Genomic DNA, 23,712 nt, shown 5'->3' on the forward strand with positions numbered 1-23,712 from the left:
ACCGAGCCACACAAAATATGAACCCCACACATTTGCTACTGGCTTAGATAAGTGGACTTATAAATGAGTACAGCTGTTACTATTAGTCTCAATGCTGCTGGATCGGGGCAGGGACTTGCTAGGCCGTGTTGTCTCTCCTGGCTGATGACAGCAGAATTTGATGACTTTCTGAGCATAAGAACATAATTACAACAGTTAATACGTATCCCTGAATACATTCTGACATTTAATTAAAACTACCTTGCTTCCATAACCATTACTTTTGTTATTTAGAACTTAGAACAACAGAGCAACGGACCAGACTCTTTGGCTCATCACGTCAGTGTCGACCATGATGCTATTCTAAAATAATCCCATCTGCCTATATATGGTCCTTCTATCAAGGGCATCTCTATATTCCCTATCTGTTCATATGTCTGTCTGAATGACTCTTAAATATTGCTATCACATCTGTTTCTACCACCTCTCATAATAGCGTGTTCCAGGCATCTACTACCATCTGTGCAATAAACATTCCTCGCACATCTCCTTTAAACTTTCCATCTCTCAGCCTAAATATCTGTCCCCTAGTATTTGACATTTCCACCCTAGGCAAGAGACTTCAACTATCGAACCCATCCATGCCTCTCATAATTTTATATACTTTTATCTTGTTGGCCCCCACCTCCTCACCCCAAGTGAAAACAATCCATGCTTGTCCAACTTGTCCTTACAGCTATTGCTCTCCAATCTAGGCAACATGCTGGTCTAAGTCTTCTGCACCCTCTCCAAAGCCTCCACATCCTTTCTATGGTGTGATGACCAGGACTACACTCAGCACTCCAGAAGTAACTGGCCAAAGTCTTATGCAGTTGCAACATGACTTTCAAACTTTTATACTTAACGCACTGATCATGGAGATAAGCACGCTGTATGCCTTCTTTACCATTTTATCCAGTTGTGTTGCCACTTTCAGTGAGCTATGGACTTGGACCTCAAGATCCCTCTTTACAGCAATGCCCCAAGGGGTAAAACCACTTACATTATACTTTTCTCCTGCATTTGACCTACCAAAATGCATTACCTAACACTTGTCCAGATATAATTCTCTGTCCAACTTCCCAGCTGATCTACATCCTGCTATAAACTTTGATATCTTTCCTCACTATCCACAACTCACCAACTCTTCTGTCATCTGTTACTTTACTAATCAGGCTACCTTCAATTTCATCCGAAAGATTTATATATATATTACAAACCACAGAGGTCCCAGCACTGATCTTTGCAAAACACCAGTGGTTATTGACCTCCAATTTAAAAAAATCTCACCAAAACTACCCTCTGACTTTAATGGCCAAGTCAATTTTGTACTCAACTTGCCAACTCACCATGGATTCCACGTGTTTTAATCTCCTGGACCAGCCAGCATGAGGGTCTTATCAAATTCTTTAGTAAAGCCCATTAAGACAACATTCGCTGCCTCACCTTCATCAATCATCTTTGTCACTTGCTCAATAAAACTCAACCAAACTTATGAGACAAGACCTTCCCAGCAGCAAGCTATGCTAACTATCCCTAATAGGTCCACTCTTCTCTAAATGCAAGTAAATCCTGTTGGTAAGAATCCTCTCCAGTAATTTCCCTACAACTGATGTAAAGCTCACAGGCCTATAATTTCCTAGATTACCCCTGTTGCTCTTCCTGAACAAAGAAACAACACTGGCTATCCTCCAGTCTTCCAGCAACCCAGTGGCTAAGGAGGGTACATAGATCTCTCTCAAGGCCCCAGCAATCACTTTCCTTCAGTATCCTGGCACAGATCCTATTAGGCCCTGGAGCCATATCTACTTTAATGCTTTTCATCCACCCAATACATCCATCATTCTTAATATCAACATTCTCTAGAATATCAGCACCCATGTTTGTCTTAAACTAAAGTTACTGCAATTTAAAAATCTTGGTAGGATAAAATTTAGGATGTGAAAATTGCAATGTTGTGGCAAGTTCTTCATCTGTTGAACTCTGAAGGGTCATATTGAAAATATTGTGAACAGTAGGTCTAGAAAAATGATGCTTCCAGCACCTATTCTTTACATTTAATACATTACATTATATAGTCTGTTTGACACAAAATAATGAGTAGCTTTTGCATTTTAAGAAATATAAATTGGTTTTTAGACCATGGTCAAAGAATGGTAATAGAATAATGGTGCCGTAATGGTTTGAAACATGATTGCTATACTATCCACACATCAGATAAATGAAAGGCACTATGGTGTTTAACATCAGAATGCATAGCCTTTATATGCCATAATTAGAAATATTTTTCAATGCATTTACAAGTAGAAATATTCTCCATATGTATTTCCTGCTTTAAATGCTATTTCACTAGCATTTACAAGTCCATGAAATGCCATGAAGGCCATGAAATTGCACAAGGTCTGAAAATAGGTCCTGTATTAAAATGTTTAATTAACCTGCATCTATAGCATTTTAACAGTATCAGAAACAAATTTCCGTAATAAAAACAAAGTTGCTGGAAAAGCTTAGCAGATCTGGAAGCATCTGCGGAGGCGAAAAAAGAGTTAATGTTTCGGGTCCGGTGACCCTTCCTCAGAACTGAGGAAGGGTCACCGGACCCGAAACATTAACTCTTTTTTTCTCCTCCACAAATGCTGCCAGATCTGCTGAGATTTTCCAGCAACTTTGTTTTTGTTCCTGATTTATAGCATCCACAGTTCTTTTGGTTCTTAAATTTCTGTATTAGCTGTGTGAAGCCAATGCTGAGTATCCTGTTGACTGGCTATATGCCTCAGAAGCCCAGGTTTGTTCAACCATTAGCCACCACTTAAAGCTAGTCTGAACCCATGGTTCAGTGAAACATGTTTGCCTCTGAATCCAAAAACCTTGACTCCAAACAGCACTTCTGAGTGCATAGTCTAGGTTCGCCCTAATTCAGTGGTGATGAGAAATTGCTACATCATTGGAAGAGTCATCTTCCAGATAAGACAGGGAAGTAAACCTGAACATTTTAATAAAGAGGTGCAATTTGGCTGAAACAGGTGTGAGAAATGATTATAGAAGTGAGCTGAGTAAAAGGGTTAATTATTCCAAAACGGGGCAGAGACTATGTTCCATGGTTCACTAACACTGTGCTAGACTCATCGATGCCAGAGAATGGTCCTCTCTCCACAGAGAATCTTCAGACAAATTATGTACGGTCTTTGGGAGTGAAAAGCCATTCCAGAGCATGTCAGAACTTAAGTTTCAAGAAATTGGATGCAGTGCAAAATCGAAGTTCTATCATATTCCAGGAACAGTCAAAGGTAGTGAATTCATGTGCAAATTCCATATCACAGCTACCGCAATACCATTCCTAAACACTGCGTAATGCATGTAAATTATTCTCTTGCCAACAATTTCTCTGAATCACAATTCATATCTCACATTCATTGCTCTACTCACCTTCTCAGTTAGTAATGCTACAAGTCTCACATCGACATCCCACAGTTTACACACACCTCCACCTAATAAACTAGGTCACCACCATTGCTGTGCCCAGCCTCTTCCAAAGATGGCATTACTGCTACAACAGCTGGCAATTTCAAGTGAGAAACAATTTAGCGAGATGGAGATGTCTGGTACATTGCTCCTCATCACGGTTCAGGTAAAAGAATATCAGCCTAGGAAGTTAAGGGAGAAATGTCCTCTTGCTGGGAGCACTTTACCCCCTCTCTCTTCTCGCAGCTTGTTCTGCTCTTTGTGAACTCTGTTCATTTTGCCTGTCATATCGTAGGTGTAAATATACAAACAACTGCACCCATGTTCAGAAGAAAACAATTTATACAAAATCTTTAACATCAGTCCTTCAGCACCTGTAATGGCACTCCTTGTCAACATTAGCAACTTTAAGCCACTCAGGAAATTAATCACTTTCACAATTGCAACTGTAGCCAGAAGAAATCAATCAGGAACTAACCCAAAAGTATCAGAGATAATGGGAACTTCAGATGCTATAGAATCTGAGACAACAAAGCATAGAGCTAGATGAACACATGCAGGCCAAGCAGCATCTCAGGAGCAGAAAAGCTGATGTCTCGGGCCTAGACCCTTCATCAGAAATGGAGGAGGGGGAGGGGGGTCAGAAAATAAATAGGGAGAGAGGGGGAGGCTGATGGAATGTGGATAGAGGAGAAGATAGGTAGAGAGGAGACAGATACGTTAAAGAGGTGGAGATGGAACCAGTAGAGGTGAGTGTAGGTGGGGAGGTAGGGAGGGGATAGTTCAGTCTGGAGAGGACGGACAGTCAAGGGGGCAGGATGAGGTTAGTCGGTAGGAAATGGTGGTGTGGCCTGAGGTGGGAGGAGCAGATAGGTGGGAGGAAGAACAGGTTAGGGACGAGCTGGGCTCATTTTGGGATGCAATAGGGGGAGGGAGATGTTGAAGCTTGTGAAATCATCCCACATGTTCCAGGGGTGTTTAATAACCTGTTTGCACAGGTTGATTAGAAAAATAGGTCAAACCAAAAAGTGAACAGAAGTGGCTATTTTCCGTTTGAAACATCAAGTATGATTGGTGTTATGACTGACATTCTGATAGCAGCTAACTAATTAGCTTAGCACTGCCACCTCACAATGCCAGCAATCCAGGCTCGATTCCAGCCTTAGGTGACTGTCAGTGTGGAGTTTGCATATTCTCCCCATGTCTACATGCGTTTTCATTGAGTTTCCTCCCACAATCCAAAAGTTTGCAGGTTAGGTAGGCTGGCCATGCTAAATTTACAGTACTGTCCAGGGATGTACAGGCTAGGTGGCTATTACATGGTAAATATGGAGTTGCAGGGTGGGTGCTCTTTAGATGGTTGGTGTGGATTTGATGGGCCAAATGTTCTCTTTTCACACGTAGGATTTCTATGATTAGTGCAGCTGAACAAAACTAAAATTCCCTTGGCCTTTACAGTTCAGTGTGTTGTCAGATAAATTCACTCAGACACCAGAAGAACTGTTTTTTTTCCTGAACAGCAGTGCCAATGGACTAAATTCAGGCTGGTTTACATACAGCTGACTTTCAAGCTTTTTACACATTTGTTTGTTACCTAATCCCTAGGCACATGCTAACAGTTAACATAATGCAGTCCCTTGATCCCATTCCGCTTTTCAATTAAGTTATGGCTGAGCTGTACCTCAACTCCATTTATTCACCTCTAATTCATACCTCTTGATTTCCTCACTAAAAAGAAACCTAGTAATCTTAATCATGATAATTTCAAACTATTGTGTCCATAATTTAGTTTGGAAGCATATTCAAAACATTCACTACCTTTTTATGTAAAAATGTTTAATTCCTAAATTGTCCAGCTCTAATTTCAAGGCTATCTGCCAAAGAAAAGCATTTCTCTGTATTTTATCTAGCAATATCTTAATTTTAAACAGCTTCATGAGATCACACTTTCACATCTAAACTGAAATGAATCCAAGTTAAATTTACATAATCTGCAATTGTAATTTAAATCCTTGTAGTCTAATATCATTATGGCAAATCTATACTGTACTCTTCCCAAGGCTAAATATGTCTTTCCTGATGTTGGTATCCAAAACTAAACATCGTACTTTGTTTGGGCTCTGGAGTCTCACCAAGTCCCTGCAATGATACATCACCTCCAAACTTCTCAACTCTAACTCTCTTGAGATAATTGCCACTTCTCCATTAGTTGGAATAGTGGCATTAAATTTTTAAATATATAATTCTCTCTTCCTTCAAGTCATTAACACATACAGTGTTCAGATTACTACGAAATATCATTTACCATATCAAACTTATATATCTACTGTGTTCTACGATCAACTATTTACCAATTAAAGTCACAAGCTTACCTTTAATTATGTTCACTCTTATTTTTGCTGAGAATGTTTTCGGACCAAATACCTTCTGTGACTGTACATCGATGTCAGCTGCAGACACGTATTATAATGCTCTGAAACATTATAACCAGTTTTGTTTCAAATCAAGTTCTTATCAAAATGTGGACATTGTGGCTCATCCCTAATTAGTAAAAAAAAAACTCTTGATTATTAATGTGTACATTTCCCTATGAAAGAGAAATTACTGAGACCAAACTCTCAAATGTGACAAAGTTCACAACATCTCCACAATGGCTTTTTGGTATTACTGCAGCTGGGCTGTATCCAAAATGGAACCAGTAAAGGTGTAGTGCCACGGATGATCCATCTGGGTGAGACACAGAAAGCAAATGGAATTGATAAGAGAAGACAGTTTAGCATAAAACAATTACCTGTTTGATGCAAATTGTCTGATAGTAAGTTTTCGAGCATATTGTTTAATGATTAATGGGTAACAAGGATGTTTGATTTAGTTCCTAACAGGCATGGTCTGGAGAACTGAAGTCCTTCTAATTTGGTTAAACTTATCATAAATTTGACAATCTCACAGAGAGAAGCCACATGTGAGCAAAGCCAGAATAATCTGGGGTGATGCTTATGAAGTTGATGATAAAGGGCACTATAGCAAATTAAGGCACAGTTCATATTCAATTCACACTAGTGAAAGCTTGAGCTAATAAACTCAAGGGCTCCATTCCCAGCACCGACATCTCTTCCCTAAATATTCACTGAAAAGCATTTAGTTGCAAAGAAAAGAAGTATATCAGTCCACGCCTTTGTTCAAGTGGTTCCTGCTGGAGTGAGATATATAACTACTGCAAGTTTAATAATGTTAGTTGATAAATCTAAGCTCTTGCATGGCAACTACAAATGGAAACAAATTCTAGACAAGCCCTCTGACCAATATTGAAGAAGTGCTGCCCTCTGGGATCACATATAAAACTGAGGCTCCATATTTATTCCACAAACAAGCACTAAAACAAACCTTTGGGTCTAACTCATCCATGCCAAACAGATATCATAGAACATAGAACATAGAACAGTACAGCACAGAACAGGCCCTTCAGCCCACAATGTTGTGCTGACCATTGATCCATATCCTAAATTAATCCAGCCCCATTTGCCAGCTTTTGGTCCATATTCTTCTAAACCCTTCCTAGTCAGGTTTTATTTGATTAATATCATCCTGCTGTACATTTCTGGCTGTAAAAATATGGGGAGTAGTAAGACGTGTGAAAGTTGCTAAATAAATGCAAGACTTTTATTTCCGTCTTTAACTGTAGAATTCCAATACTGGATTCACATTACAGTTATTCTGGAGAGAGTAGTAACAGACGGTCCAACCAATAGAATTAAACAGCCGGAACTGTGTGTGAACTAAACGGTATATCCCACCCCAAAATTTCGTCTGAGGGCTGAATGTTTCATTACAGAATTTACCAAATCAGGTCTGTTGCAGTATTGAAAGTCAGCTAGTAGTAAGCTCTTAACTAAGAATAATTGACCTTGTACGATAACAAGTCTCTATTTTGTGGTAAATATTATACAACTAAGAACTGTCAAAGAGTTAATCTGAGCAAGTTTGACTCGGGAAAACATTTTTTTGAGAAATTGAAGAGCAAAGCGACGGCGGGTCCGTGCACAGCCATCAATTAAATCTATCGTTATGTGCTCATGCTGTTTTATTGCCTCTTGGCTGCTGAGATGCAGAAGAAACAATCGGTATACACTGAGCCACCTTTACTGGATCACTGTCAGAATTTAGAATATATTCGTGACTATTACTCCCCATTCTACGATAATTTCGTCTTTTCTCGTTTATAATGCATGGTCCAAACAGGATTTTAAACACGAAGTTGCGCAGTCGTGATACTTAAGGGAGATGATTCTTCAAAGTAAACCTTAAACCTTGTCTCATTATCGGAATTGGCCTGTGATCCAGTCAAAGTGTCTCCCTCTATATTTCGAAACAGAAAAAGAATGATCCTTAAAAACTGGTTGTTAAAGACGGGCTCGCTGCTGAATTAACCCTGAAGACTCGAGTACATTAATGACTTGCACAATGTCATAGCAAGCACGTGAATAAATTGCGGATTCACAATGCGTAAATACATAAGCTGCCTTCGAACTGAAGTATATACAACGATCCACAAGTTTACATACATATAGAATGTTGTATCTACAAATACGGCGACATATGCATTTGAAAATATAGTGTCTAAGCCAAGCCATCCCCCTGTATGTTTGTGACGGGTGCAGAAATATCTGTTTCAAGGAAATGTAGAAATACCGTGCATACATGTGCAATGTACACTCACATATGTTAAATACTTAGAAGTAAGTATGTAAGGTGCAGATGCACTTGTAATCGATTCAGTTTCTGCAGCAATTACGTTTTTATTCGTAAAAGTGGACATTGCGCGTCTCGCTAAATATATGCACGGTATACTCATTATTCAGAATATAGTTGAAAGCCTTTTTTCTCACGCCCCTCTTCACACTGTAGCTCTCTTCGTGTGTCCCTTTTCTCACTATCTTTTAGTGTTCAGCCTTCTGGGTCACACTTGTGTTTGTGTTCACACGCTTTGATCTTGCATTTCCCATTCTGACTTCCTCGTGCTCACTCTTGCAAGTCGTAGCTCGATCGCACTTCCTGCTTCAGCATTTGCTTCTTAATTTTCCTTTGCATTGACCTCCCCGAGTGGGATTCAGAGTCTCTTCCCCTGCTAATCTGTCCTTATTCTCTGACCTCGCCTCTGCCCCTCAGACTGTAGCCACAAGCCCATGTTTTGTTTTTGCTTCACTTGTTTTGCTTCGCTCTCTCTCCCGCCTGGTTAATGTTTATCCAGTCACAGCGGGTGTTGATAGTCCGAACCGTGACTTGTTTGCCGATGACTTTTCCTTGTGTTTTGTTTGTTTTTATTTTAAACCCTTTCCCCCGCCACACTTTAACTTGCAGTGAGTGGTTTGGTCTCTGAGCCCCCTCTTGAGTTTCTTCTCTCTCCCTCTCTGTCAGTTTGCCGTTCACTGCCTGTGTTCCTTCTCCATCTATCTGTCCCGTTTCGGCTATGGTTTGTTATGATGGTTGTTTTTTTTCGCATCCCTGGGTGCTTCTCCCCCCTTCAGTCTGGAATTTGCCCCCTCCCCTCCATGCATATTTGCTGAGAGCATTTGACGTCAATTCCCTCCCTCCCTCCTACCTTCCGCCCTCCTGGGTTCAGACTCTAGGAGCTGAGATTTTTTTTATATAATCCATTCCCTGCCCGGCACTGACACCATCAGCAGCGGATCCAAATGCCGAGGGCAGGGCTCGGAGAGACAACAGCTGGCCGGCTCTGGGAGCTCTGTGCCCGTGCTCAGTGTCTCTGTGCTGTCCGCCCCAAAGCTGCTGAGCTCCGGACCCTGTGAGGGATGTCCCTCTCCCTCTCTCTCACTCCAATCCGGAAGACGACCCACACTCGACAAGCTGCAAGAGGGGCTGCTCCCACCAACCCAGGGGATCCTTAAAAACGCGATGAAAAAGGTCGCCAGGTTAGAAAGACTTGGGCTCCCCCCCTTCCCCCGATTGAGATGGTGAAGTGGGGGCTGGGTGGACGGAGGAGAAGGAGGGGGACATGTCCTGGACATGGTCCCTACCATCGAAACCTCTGAGGTTTGAGCAGAGTAGACTTGGCGAATCCTGGGCGATGGAAGGACGCTCGGTGTAATTTATGATAATTGTTCTTATTTTGTGTGTGTGTTTTGTGTTGTGTGCGTTATTGATCAAGGAGCTACAACATCATGGAGTTATCAGACGTGAGGTGCTCCAGCCCTAGTGATGAGCTCTACACCATTAACAGGACTGTTGTGGGCAGCAGACCCAAAAGGCTGCTGTGGCAAAACGCCGTCCGCCACATCACCGAGCAGAGGTTCATCCATGAGCAAGGCGGAGGAGCGAGGACCATCTCCTCATCGGAGAGCTCATGGAGCCCCGGCAGGAGGAAGCACTCTGCCGGTAAGATGTCCAACAACGGCAGCACTAAGGTCTTCCCGGAGCGCCCCAGCAATGACCTGGGCTTCCTGCCCATGGACACCGCCCCCAGTAACTCCGACTTCTTTCTCAACTGGGGCTACATCTACCGCGGGGTCATCTTCCCAACTCTGAGGAACTCCTTCAAGTCCCGTGACCTGGAGCTCCTCTACCAGCGCTACTTCCTGGGCCAGAGGCGCAAGTCGGTGATCGTCATCAACATCTTGGATATCCTGACCAAGCTGACCGTGCTGATCCTTCACCTCACCCTGTCCCTGATCCCAATGGACCCTTTGAAAGGCACCCTGCTCGGAATGTTCACCGGCATCGAGGTGGTCACCTGTGCCTTAGTGGTGGTGAAGAAGGACACGACTTCGCAAAGTTACCTGCAGTACCCTGGTCTTCTGACCTGGTTGGTGATGACCACTCAGATTCTGGACGCTGACTTCGGCTACGGACTTTGTGGGGGAGGCACCGGCTACGTGCTCTTCACCCTGTTCGCCACCTACAGCATGCTCCCCCTTCCCCTGACCTGGGCGATCCTGGCTGGCTTCCTGACCTCTGTGCTTCACCTTGTGATCCAGTTTCTCACGCACCGGGTTATGTTACCACCTACGAACCAGGTAGCTTCCATAACACAGCACTGGGAATCTGAAATTTTGTTTAAAAATTACAGAAAATGTTGCAAAGGTTCGGCAGATGTGGAGTGAGCAACAAAGTTAATGTTTCTGGGTCATGACCTTTTCCCACATAAGCTGCCTAGTCTTTCCAGCGTGTTCTGTGTTGTTTAAATCCCATACACCTCGTACATGTGCTGTTTAAACGTGGTCATTGCATTGCATATCTGACAGAGGAATTAAACTGGGCTACTCACGGATGATCTGTAGATTGAAAGGAGCCAGAAAACTAGTTCATCCGTCTGCACCATTTACCAGTCACATTTTGTTTCCTGTCTTTGTAAGAGAGATATTTACCCAGCTGTATTGTGCAATTGGGACATGCAAAGAAATAGAATATGTTAGTTTCCGCAATCTCTCATCTTTCTGCAGTCCTGTTTCTCTGATGAATGTGAACAGGCTCAGCTATGAGAGGGTGGCATTGTCTTCAGGATCATGTCAATAATCCACACACCACCAGCTCTGATGACTCAGGATGTACCTGTGACTTTGGTGTGGGTGGAGGTGGGCAATGCATTTGGCATTGGTGTGGCGTGGGCTTTCTGTTGAAAATCAGCACACAGAAGATATGTAAGCATATGATTTTACAGTGGAGATAACACTGCTTGGTCTCAGTGAGATGGGAGGAGGCTAACAAATTCCAGTTGGAGTTACAAGGTCAATACTTGGGATCTTAATGGCGTTACACTTACAGAGCCCCTGTTAGTATTTCCTCCCAAACCACTCAAACTCAAGTCCATCTCTACCAACTATAGGAATAATATCAAACCCAGTTTAAATCAATAATTATTCTTTTCACTGTGTGTGTGTTTTATTTAAAATAGATGTGAAAGTATATTTCCCAAAAATCCAATGGACCTATTGGTTCACCCTTGATATGTTACAGATTGGATCATTATCCCAAAGTCAAGCAGCTGCTTTTTGTTCCTGCCCAGGGTGTGTAAAACTGCCCTGAAACATGCACAAATGTGTGCTTACTTATCTTGACAAGAATATTCCCCCAGATGAAGATTTAGATTAACTAACTCCCAGTTAGTTGGAAGTGTAAAAAAATTGTCAAGATTGGCCACCAATCATGTCACATTGTACCAAATTGCACCTTACCTTTAACGAACCATGAAGGGATTGGACAAATACGATCCTACAACATTTTTCTTAAAAAACGGCAATGCTTAGTAATTGGAACACAAGTTAAATTAACAGAGACCTGATCTACTCTGTTATATAAGGAATGAGTGTATTGTATCCATCAGAACCAGTCATGGGGTCTTATACTGGAGGTAATAACCTGTCTTTTCTCTTTACAGATGCCGACTGACTTGCTGTTTATCCCCGGCATGTTTTCATATATTTCAATAATGAGAATCAATACTCTCTTGACTACAAATTAAAGCAGAGCGGTAGTATTGACCAGGCTTGTGAACTTATGTTTATGCTATTATCTTGAGGAGGTGAAGAAAACAGAACAATTTCTAATGGATGAAATGAAGTGTCTTGGTTTTTGCCGTTTCAGGTGATAGCCCAGTCAGTGTTGTTCATGTGTATGAATACGGCCGGCATATTTATCAGTTACCTCTCAGACCGAGCTCAGCGCCAGGCTTTCCTAGAAACAAGACGATGTATAGAGGCCAGACTTCGGCTAGAGTCAGAGAATCAAAGACAGGTAGGAGCATACTTTGAGATCCAGGCAAAACTGGCTTGGCCTCTTACAGGTATAAATGCTAAATCTAATCATATTCTAACATCCTACAAATATATTTCAAATGTTTGCAATGGACATGAGTACTAAAGCAAATATAATTTGCAAAATGCCAACCAGTTACTCTTTAATTTGTATTTTAAGCCTCATGATGTCAATAAACAATGCTTTAATTTAAATTATACTAGTCTTGTATTTTGAGCAGAAATGCTTATCAAAGCCCCAGCGAAGAATAATAGCAAATGTATTTGCAAAGAAATCCCATTTATACACTTATTAAATGGTCAGCAGAGAGCAAACCAGTGTAATAATGAAAGCTGCCTCAATTTTATATTCAGCATTGGTGCACTCTGAAAATCTGACAGATTTATTCACTGAAGTTGTTATGACCTGAAGTGACCTGTTGGGCTGTGGATAATGTTTGAATAATCTTTTGTAACCTAACCAAGCTTTTGTCTAGTGGAGCTATTGTCAGCAGTAAATCTAATGATTCAACTCACTATTGTTCCAAAAGATTTTGACCAATGTAGGTTAGTTTATTTTATTTTTGGATTAGGATTATTCCACGGCACAACATCGTGGGCCGAAGGGCCTGTACTGTGCTGTACTTTTCTATGTTCTATGTTCTATATTTCTGAAATTAAACAATACGCAATAAAAGAAATCGGGACCTACTGAACAGCCTGACCATAAAGATTAAACTTGATTCCGTTTCAGAATTTCTAAATTTAAGATATGTTCTGAAATTAGCACTTAATCGTATTATAAGAATACTAGTGATTATTCAGCATGGATTTGATGGGAGAGTGGCTTCCTTCAGTGCTGTAATTACCTTAATTATTTAAGAGAGGCCATGCTTTTCACCATGCTTTTAGGAAGACTAAGTATACCGTATCTAAACTACATATTTAATCAAAATATCAACTAAGTAACCTTTCATTTGACCATTTGAAAATCTAATCACTTTGAAGATAAACTTTCTTGTCTGAATTTGGAGTTGAACAGATCTAATTCCTGAATATTCGAGTGCTGTTTAACTATAACCTTGTATCATGAGTAGGAAAATCAGCTACTCTGTACTGCTATCACTAGAGTTTGCATGGCTACTTCTTCAACAGTGTATTGTTGTTTGTATTATTGACTTAGCACATAAGGCATGTGAAATAGATCTATTAAATGTAACAGCACCTATTGAGTAAATACAGTATGCCAGTCATAATGTAATGTTTCTTGAAAAAAAAAGAAACCTTCACAGTATAAAAGATATATGAGAAGCCTGTTTTTAATGTGATACTGGAGCATAATGCAGTATAATTATGTTGATAAAGCAAATGTAATGGATTTTCTTTAGGTTGAAGCAGTCATTCAAAACATTATTTTGTGCTTCAAAACAAAATGGTTGATGTATTGAAGAAATATAAACTTTAGCAATCTGCTAGTGGCATTTTGATGTTCTGTGGCATTCAATGCACAATGAGTGAATGCATTCTGTGTGGTGGTAATGCAATGGAAGCAAAAGTGAACGAAGATGTTATTTTGCTATTGTAATGTAAAAGCTATTTCCTTAATTCAGTGTTGTCCATTTGTTACATTTTACTTCCTTTTTCATGAGAAAATATGCATGTGGGTGTGTTATCCCTTCTACAGTTAGTTATTCGGTCGATTACAGAAATCCTTCCCTGTCCAAGTAATGGTAACCAAGCTGCCTTTCCTTAAAGAGACAGTGGGAACTGCCCATGCTGGAGAACCTGAGATAACATGGTGTGAAACTGCTTGAACACAGCAGGCCAAGCAGCGTCAGAGGAGCAGGAAAGTTGACATTTGGGATCTGAAGAAGGGTCTCGACTCAAAACGTCAACTTTCCTGCTCCTCTGATGCTGTTTGGCCTCGTGTTCATCCAGCTTCACACCCTTTCCTTAAAGTTCATTTATTTTTGTTTTGCCTTATCTACTAACACAAACTATTTCCTGGCTGAAAGTGTGAATAGTCAAATGGTCCCTGGGCTTCTCTAATTGAGGCTGATCAAAGGTGTATGTGCAGACCTCAAAAGTGAAATGCATTTCACTCCCTGCCGGAACCTGCTGAGTGTGGATTTGTGTTTGCAACATCTCTTAAAATGTGACCACAGAGTGTGATACATGCCACAAAAATTCAAAGGGAGGATTGTTTTGTTTTATGGAGATGAGATTCTAAATTTATTATATTTTAAATCATTTTTTAAAATGTAGATACTAGAAATCAGAGATTTTGATCACATAAGTTTCATCTTGATTCAAAGCCAACATTCAAAGACAATGGGATAAATTGGAACATTCAAGGTAAACATTCCTATGGGGCAGTATTGTAAAATGGATGCTAGCCAATGTGCATCCTGTCTAGTGCTTCACCCAATTATCATTTATGTTGAAGTTTCTGGAAATGCAACTCCACCAGTGCGCAAAATTGTTGAAAAGTTTCCATTGCCCATTTTGCACAACCGTTGATGGCAACATAATACCACAGCCTTAAAGCTGTGTCCCCAACTTCAAATGTTATCTAATAACAGTTTTTATTCAAACTGATGGAAGAACACATTGCTTAGTCAACAGAGTTTTGGGAGGTTGAACATTGAAGTGCATTTCTCAATTGGTGATATTTTCTTTCTGTTTATCATTTGTTCATGGGATGTGAGCATTGCTAGCTGGGCTAGCTAATTGCCCTTGAACTGAATGATTTCCTTAGCTATTTCAGAGGGCAGTTAAGAATCAACCTGATAGGTATTTACAAAATTAGTAATGGTTGCATGATTGCCATTAGACCAGCTTTTAATCCAAGATTTTTATTGAATTCAAATTTTGCCATCTGCTGTGTTGATTTAAAAGCATGACCCAGAACTTTAATTTTGACCTCTACATTACTAGTTCACTTAACATCAGTAACTGCTTCCCAGACTAATGAGGAAAGCCAGTGTGCTAATATTAATTCACGGGTAAGATTTACCAGGAGGAGACTTTTAAACTACCTATAATTGTGACAGTCAGAAAAGTGTGGTTGTTAATAATTGGTGGCCAAAGAAATAAGTCACTAAGAGCTGACATATCCTTCCCTGCAATCACAACCAATGTAGATGCATCACACCATGAAACTTAGTAAAGCATTTTGCGCAATCTATTTTGTCTTTGATTAAAATCATAGAGATAGGCAATGTTAAAAAAAACAACATTTTTATTAGCGATATATCTACTGTTGCTTCTCATTTAATCCAGAATAGAACAAGAATTATTTAGCTGAGGCAGTCAATACTGTCCTCACTTTGAAATGAAAATTCATGTGCATATTGATGTCTTAAGAATATTGCTAATGGGGGACCACATTTCAGTGGCAACTTCATTGCTTTTGTTACATTATTAAATAACCTTTTCATTTTGGTTATCGTAAAAGTTCCTCATCCGTTTCTTATCTCTTCAGTCAGTATCTACAGTGCTCATTTATTTAGATAGCTAAGATTTGCATTAACTCTGCTTTTACTTTTTCATGAGAATGTTAAGATAGTAATGCCAGTGAACAATTGCAGTTTAGTTCTTATGCCGAAATCTTCTTCAGCAATAAAATGTACAAAGGTCATGTTAATCCTGATTTCACATAAAAAATGAGTTGTAAATTGCATCAATTATAATTAATTCTTGATAAGGATGTAACAGAGTGGTGATTCACTTGGCCAAAATTTGCAAGTAGCATTCTGACCTGCTTTATTCAGAATGCTGACAGTAATTATATGAAAAGCTAAGCAACATAAGGATCACCTTTGCCACAGGGTTACCAGCTCTATAAGCTCTAGGACAGACTTTAGTACTTCACTTTTCATGCAGTGAGGGTAATTTTTAGCTTTAGGGGTGAGTAAACTACAGGGCCTGCATGTAGCCAAAAGCAAAATATGCCATTTATAGGAAATGCGAAATAAAAACAGAAAATGTTGGAAATAGCAGGCGAGATAGCATCTGTAGAGAGAGAAACAGTTAACAGTTTGGATTTTCTGCCGCGCGTTGGGACCCTGATATCAGATGCATATGGGGATCCTAAGCCCACCCAACATGTTACCAGAACTATTAGTGTGGTCTTCTGGGAAGCAGTTTCGTTAATGATTGTTTTCGCATTTACCATCCTGCTAAGGACTTCGGATTGGTAGTTCCAACAAGAGAGGCAGGCAGACAGGCAAGCAGCATAGTGACTCAGCACAGAGGCACCCTCAGTTGCCCATACTGAAATCATTAAATAAAGAGGCCCGAAGCTGATAGTTACACTGGGGAGGAGGGGAAACCTGTCCACAGGAAAAGTAGCAGACGGGGCTATGGATTTTCATCCCTACAGCCCTGTTATTGGGGCATGATTCGTTGACTGTCTCCACAAACAATGGTGTTGGGAAAACAGACGTAACAGCAGAAAATGGCACCGAATTGATGCCTGAATTGGGCTAATTGGTTTTCTGCCTTCCTGTGGGAGTGATTATCCCAATTCTTTGTCCAGTGCTGGAAAATCCCATGTCGAGAATGCCACACCAATTTTACATCATTATCCAAAGTTACATGTGGAGTTTGTGCCAAGGCCTATCAGAAAAAGAGAAGACAAAAACTTTCCATCAAAGAAACATAAAAAATGGGAATGCAAGAAAACAAGAGCAGGGTAGTACTTCTGATCCATTGAGTCTACGCACTCATTCAGCACAATCATGGCTGATCCTTTAAAATCTTGGCATATTTCTACTCTCTCCCCATGTTCTGGACATTCCTTTCTGGTGCAAAACACAACTGGAAAGGAGTGTGGCCCAAACATGGCAAACAAAAGAAATTAAGGACCAGTATTGGATCCAATTCTGGATGTCTTTAGTATCTAAAAATCTATCTTTTTATTTCTTAACTGTATTTAATAAGTTTATTCCCACAGCCTTTTGCTTCGGAGAATTCCAAGTGAAGAAATTACACTTCATCTCGATCCTGAATGTGCTGCACAGTATCCTGAGATCATGATCCCTTATTGCAGATTCCCTAGACAGGGGAAGCATCATCTCCGCATCTTGTCTGTCCAGCTTTGTCAGATGTTTATCAATTTCAATGAGATCCCCTCTTATTTTCCTGAACTCCAGTGAATGCAAGCCCAGCCGATCCATTCTGTCAAGTAGCAATCCTGCCATCCACTGAGTCAGTTTGACAATCCTAATCTATCACCATTTAAATAGTACTTAACCACTCTGTTTTCCTACTCAGGGAACAATTTCACATTTATCCATGTTACATTGCATCTGCCATGTATTTGCCCATCACTCAACTTGTCTTTTTTTTCATTCAGGAGGTATGGGCTTTGCTGGCAAGGCCAGCATTTATTGAGCACCAATTTCCCTGGTGGAAGTAGTTGTGCTGTGGTTTCTTGCCTGCTGCAATCCATTTGGTTCAGGTCTACCTACAGTGCTGTTAGAGAATGAGTTCCAGGGTTTTGATCCAGTAACACTAAAGGAACGACAATATATTTCCAAGTCAGGATGGTTAGTAGCTCAGAGAGCAGGTTATAATTAGTGATGTCCCCACGTCTCTCCTGCCCTTCTCTTTCTGAATGATAGTGGTCATGGGTTTGGAAGGTGTTGTCTAAGAGCTTTGTTAAACATCCGCATTGTATCTTGTAGTTGGTACACACTGCTGCTACTGAACATTAGTGGTGGAGGGCTGAATGTTTGTAGATGTTCTGCCAATCAAGCTGGTTGCTTTCTCCTGGATGGAGTCAAATTTCTTGAGTGTCTACATCACCTTGAAGTCTATTTGTATTGTCCACCCCACTCACAAGCTCATCTACTTTTGTGTCACCAGCAAATTTGGAGGTATTGTGTTTGATTCCTTTACCCAAATTGTTGATATATTGTGAATAGTTGGACCTAGGCACTGATCCCTGCAGTAGTCCACTAGGCCCCACCTTCCACTCTGAGAAAGTTCTATTTATTGTTACTCTCTATTTCCTATCAGCTAATCAATTTCCCATCCATACCAATATATCTCCTCCAATCCCATGTAGTTCAGATTTGCATGCTGATCTTTAATGTGGGACTTCCAACAAAAACTTTCTGAGAATCCAAGTGTTCCATATCTAGTGGTTCGCCATTAGCAAACTTATTAGATTCATTCTCAAAAAACCCTGAACTGTTTGTGAAACATGATTACTCTTTTGTAAATCTAAGTTGTCCTTTTCATATTTTCTACATGCCCAGTTAACATGTCCTGTATAATACACTCTAGAATTTTCCCTCTTGCTGGTATTAGGCTAATCAGCCTGTCATTCTCTGTAGGACCTACGGAATTTGGGAAAGTGACACACAATATGACTACTACTTCCGTGGCAACCTCCTTTAAAACCCTGGGCTACAGATTATCAGACCCCATGGATTTATCAGCATTTCAATCCCATTAATTTCTCCAGCACTGTTTTTCTGTAACTAATACTAATTTTCATCAATTCTTCTTCCTTACGAGACCCTGATTCCTGAGTATTTCTGGGAAATTATGCATCTCCATGAAGCCGACTCTAAAGTAGTTGTTTAATTACTCTGCTATGTCCTTGTTCTCCATTATCAATTCTCTCATATTGGCCTGTTAAAGAGCCTACATTTTCCTTCACTGACTTCTTACTGTTACATATTTGTCGAAGCTTTTACTGTCTGCATTTATGTCCCTGGCAAGTTGAGACTCATACTTTATTTTTCCCCTTAATCTCTGACATCTCCTTTGCTGAATTCTAAACTGTCAATTCTCAGGCATGCTACATTTTCTGGTAATTTTATATCACTCCTCTTTGGATCCAATACTGTCCATAATTTCTTCTGTTTGCCATGTTTGAGCCACACTCCTTTCCAGTTGTGTTTTGCACCAGAAAGGAATGTACAACTGTTGCCATACACTCAATCATCCTTGAAGTATTGGCCCTTGCCTGTCCACCATTGTGCCTTTTAATAAAGTTACCCAATAACCTTAGTAAACTTACCTGTCATACTTCTGTAGTTTTCTTTGTTTAGATTTAGGATTCTAGTTTAGAACTGGATTACGTCACTTTCCATCCAAGTGAAGGACCCACACTACAAGATTATTAATTAATTCCAATTCATTGCACAAAACCAAATCAAGGATAGCGTGTTCCCTTGTTGTTTCTCAAGGTACTGATCTGAAAAAGTATCTGTCACACATTCCAGGAATTCATTTACACATTGCTAATTTGTCTTCCTAATCTATACGCAGATTAATGTCACCCATGATTATTGTTCTGTCCTTGATGTATGTCCTCTAATTTCATGTTTAATGCTGTGCCCCGACAGACTACTAGTGTTTGGAGGTCAATAGGAACTCCCACTATTGTTTTCCACGCCTTGTTACATTTTAATCCCACTTAGACTGATTCTGTATCTAGATTTTCGAAGCCAGTATCCTGTCTCACTGTTGTACTTGTTTCATCCTTTGCTAACAATGTCACCCTACATGTTTTATTCCATCTTTTACCTGTCCTTCCTAAAGATTGAACACTTTGGATTTCTAGTTCATAGTCTTGGTCACCTTGCAATCGTCTCTGAAATCATATCATATCTTATCTGTTTATACATTTTGGTGCTGCTGATTCACCTGCCCTTTTGTGAATGCTGTATGCAATCAAATAGATTATCTTTTAAACATTTTTACACATATTTGTATTGTGCCCAATATTCTACTAGCTCTTGTTTCCCGCGCCTTCCTTTCACTTTCTTATTTCTTTCATTTCTTTCACGGTTGGCCCTATTTGTCACTTAGAGTCACAGAGATGTACAGCTCAAAAACAGACCGTTTGGTCCAACTGGTCTGTGCCAACCAGATATTCTAAATTAATCTCATCCCATTTGCCAACATTTGGCCTGTATCCCTCAAAACCCTTCCCATTCATATGCCCATCCAGATGCCTTTTAAATTTCGTAATTGTACCAGCCTCCACCACTTCCTGTGGCAGCTCATTCCATGCATGTATGACCCTGTGCATGAAAATGTTGTCCATTAGGTCCCTTTTAAACCTCCCACCTCTCACCTTAAACCTATGCCCTGTAGTTTTGGACTCCCTTAGCTTGGTGAAAAGACCTTGTCCAATTACCCTATCCATGTCCCTCATGGTCTTATAAACTTCTATAAGGTCACCCCCAGCCTCTGACACTCCCAGGGAAAATAACCCCAGCCTCTTCCTACAGCTCAAACCCTCAAACCCCAGTATGTTTAAATTCTTCTGCACCATACTGGTGAATGCCCCAGCTGGATATTGGACTTAATCCAGCTGAAATGACACCAGTGCAGCTTGTACAGAACCTTAGAATAGGTCTCAAAGCTTAGGAATGGAAATCGTTCCCTTCTAGTCATTCAGCTGTACATTCACCCAGTTTATTCTTCTACTTTTCGTCTCCACAGCACGCGGCAGTAGGAGAAATCTAGGAAAAATTCAGGTCCTGTTTTTTACTACTAGCTCCCTGTGTTCTGCTCATCTCACAACGTTCAATCTATTCAGAATTATAACAGCATCACTGATCTGTCTGTAAGAATATATTGAGTAGAAGGAAAGCAGAATTTAAATAATTGCTATGAAAGTAAAAAGGTAGATAGTTAGCCTTTGCAGTCAGAACCGAGAAAGCAGGAGAAGGAGAGCTGAGCATGGTATTAATTACGATTCTTCCAAATCTAAAGAATCCTCTGAATATATTGCCTATATTTGCTAATGATATCCATGTGTGCGTATTTTTTTTACATAATTAAGGAGAGGCTGGTTCTTTCAGTTTTACCACGGTTTGTTGTATTGGAGATGATTAATGACATGTCGAGTGTGGAAGGTGAACAGTTACAGCCCCAGTTTCATAAAATCTACATACATCGCTATGAAAATGTGAGGTAAGAAATCCATTTGCTGTTTGCATTTCTGTTCAATTTAAAAAATATCTAGTCTGAAGAAATCAAATCTTTCACCTCGGATCATAACGCACATATTCTGTTTATCTTCCTTTTTAAAATGATCCAGCATGTTAGTTACAAAGGAGTTAAAATGTCTGGAAAATGAACAGACTCTTAATATCTGTCCATCAAGTTTGCCTGACTTGCATGGTTCTTTTGGATTCTAGATGTGCTTGAACAGTTATTGAAGTTGGCCTGTCATGAACAATTGAAGTGGTTGTCCTTTGTCCTCTACATTTTAATTATGCAGTCTATGATAAAAAGCACAGAACTCATTTACCTTAAATCTCCCAGCTGCATGTTCGCAGCAGTAGAGATTGAGAAAGAAGTAAATTTTGAAAATGATACACATTTTGAAAAGGACCTTCCATAAAACTGAAAAGCTACCCGATTGTATAAAAATATGATAAAATACTTTAAACTGACTGAAGTGTTGAAATGTAGCTGCCTTAGTGAACGAAGAAAGAAAAATTAACACCATATTTTCCATGTTTTATTTAGCATTCTGTTTGCAGACGTGAAAGGTTTTACCAACCTCTCTACAACCCTGTCTGCACAGGAACTGGTGAGGATGCTGAATGAATTGTTTGCAAGATTTGATCGACTTGCACATGTAAGTTCAATGTAGCATCAATGCAATGGATGGTCTTTACAACTGCATTTGATGTGCAAAATGTGGTGCTACAGCTGGTCCAAAAATCACCTTGGGGTTAAGCCAGCCATTTTACTTTGCCAAATTCAATAATCAGAATTTAGTTTGTTCCTTCAATATTTGTAATTTAAATCCATTTTTATGGTTTTTTGTCTTTATCATTTGAAATCATTAATCGGAAAAGAAAAAATTAAACCACTGTGAAATTTCCATGTATTGTGCTGCTTAGTAAATTCATTTCAGATACTTATCTGTCTCCGTGATAATTAAATCTCACAGGGACAATACGCCCACAATGCGCTTTGATTTTTTCATGCGTTTGGTAGAAATTATAAAGTTCCATTTACTAATAAAATTGTCAAGATACTGCCAAGCTCTTATTCACAATTTCAGTATCTGGAAATAAAGAATGTAGGGTAATTTTCAATTCTCAGCTGGCTGTTCTTTACCCACAAAACTAATGTTTGGCATTTGAAAGCAAAGGGTGCATGTAGGCTATCCCATTGATGTCCAAGGTTTGATTGATGCAGCTTTTCAGATGGGCCTGTACTCAGGTGAGTATCTTACTGGTCTGTGTGAACTGAGGAAATGATTGCTTAAATAAGCAGATCAGCACATTATGCAGATCTTGGGACCATAATTGCAGTTTTCAGATACAAATGGTTACAGTGGGAATCCATACTCCTTAACCCTCCAGCGCTCAACGCCCTGCACCGGACCCAAACTTCCAGCTGTAACAAAACAAAGAACTGCAGATGCTGCCGATCTGAAAAAAAGACAGAAATTGGTGGTGAAATCAAGCAGGTCTGGCAATATCGGTGGTAAGAAAGCAGAGTTAATGTTTCAAGTCCAATGACTCTTCATCAGAACTGTTAGCAGCTAGGAAAATGTTGGCATTTATGTTGATGCAGCTTCTGACGAAGCTTCCAGCTGGCAAACCAAGGGAGTTGCTTGATTTTCTTTCATCCTCAGGTACGATTCTCACTCTCTAACAGGGCATACTTCATGCCAGCTTTGTTTGGAGGCCTACCCTCAAATGTCCAAGTACACTTCCACGCTGTTTTTCACGTATAAAGGGAAAAATAAAAAATGACAAAAATCTGAAACAAAAAAATGCTGAAAATGCATAATAGATAGTCAATAGCTAAAATTCTGTTCTCTGTCCTGTAGGAAGGATGTTATAAAAATAGAAAGGGTTCAAAAGAGATTTATGAGCATGTTGCCAGGATTGGAGGGTTTGAGCTATAAGGAGAGGCTGAATAGACTGGGGTTATTTTCCCTGGAGCATCGGAGACTGAGGGGTGACCGTATAAAGGTTTATAGAATCATGAGGAGCATGGAAAGGGTAAATAGACAAAGACTTTTCCCCAGGGTGGGGGAGTCCAAAACTAAAGGGCGTAGGTTTAAGGTGAGAGGGGAAACTTAAGAGGCAACTGTTTCATGCAGAGGGTGGTGCATGCATGGAATAAGCTGCAAGAGGAAGTGGTGGACACTGGTACAATTACAACAATTAAAAGTTATCTGGATGGGTATACGAATAGGAAGGGTTTTGAGCGATATTGTGCAAATACTGGTAAATGGGACTAGATTTCTCTAGGATATTTGGCCAGCATGGACATGTTGAACCGAAGAGTCTGTTTGCGTGCTGTATATCTCTATGACTCTAAGACAGATAAACATTCGGAGAATAATGTATATGGAAACTGGTGATATCTATTTCCAGCATTTTTTTTATGTGCACTTTTAATGTCTTTATAACTTCTCTCATATTAATATTTATGCAAGGATTATAGCGTGGATCCCAAAGATTAACAAAATGCAAGGGAAGAT

General features: G+C 40.1%; 1 protein-coding gene across 2 annotated transcripts in view; it reads left to right on the forward strand.

Annotated features, from left to right (window-relative positions):
* The first annotated feature begins 8,855 nt into the window (after nucleotides 1–8,855).
* adcy8 (adenylate cyclase 8 (brain)) overlaps nucleotides 8,856–23,712 on the forward strand; it is a 121,382-nt gene continuing 106,525 nt past the window's right edge. For both annotated transcript variants that reach the window (XM_048528950.2, XM_048528952.2), the window contains exons 1-4: nucleotides 8,856–10,511; nucleotides 12,079–12,228; nucleotides 21,040–21,170; nucleotides 21,732–21,843. In XM_048528950.2, coding sequence (XP_048384907.1) covers nucleotides 9,660–10,511; nucleotides 12,079–12,228; nucleotides 21,040–21,170; nucleotides 21,732–21,843 — 1,245 coding nt within the window. In that variant the 5' untranslated portion in view covers nucleotides 8,856–9,659. The remainder of the gene's footprint in view (nucleotides 10,512–12,078; nucleotides 12,229–21,039; nucleotides 21,171–21,731; nucleotides 21,844–23,712) is intronic.

This window comes from Stegostoma tigrinum, chromosome 5, assembly GCF_030684315.1.
Source record: "Stegostoma tigrinum isolate sSteTig4 chromosome 5, sSteTig4.hap1, whole genome shotgun sequence".
Classification (NCBI taxonomy): domain Eukaryota; kingdom Metazoa; phylum Chordata; class Chondrichthyes; order Orectolobiformes; family Stegostomatidae; genus Stegostoma; species Stegostoma tigrinum.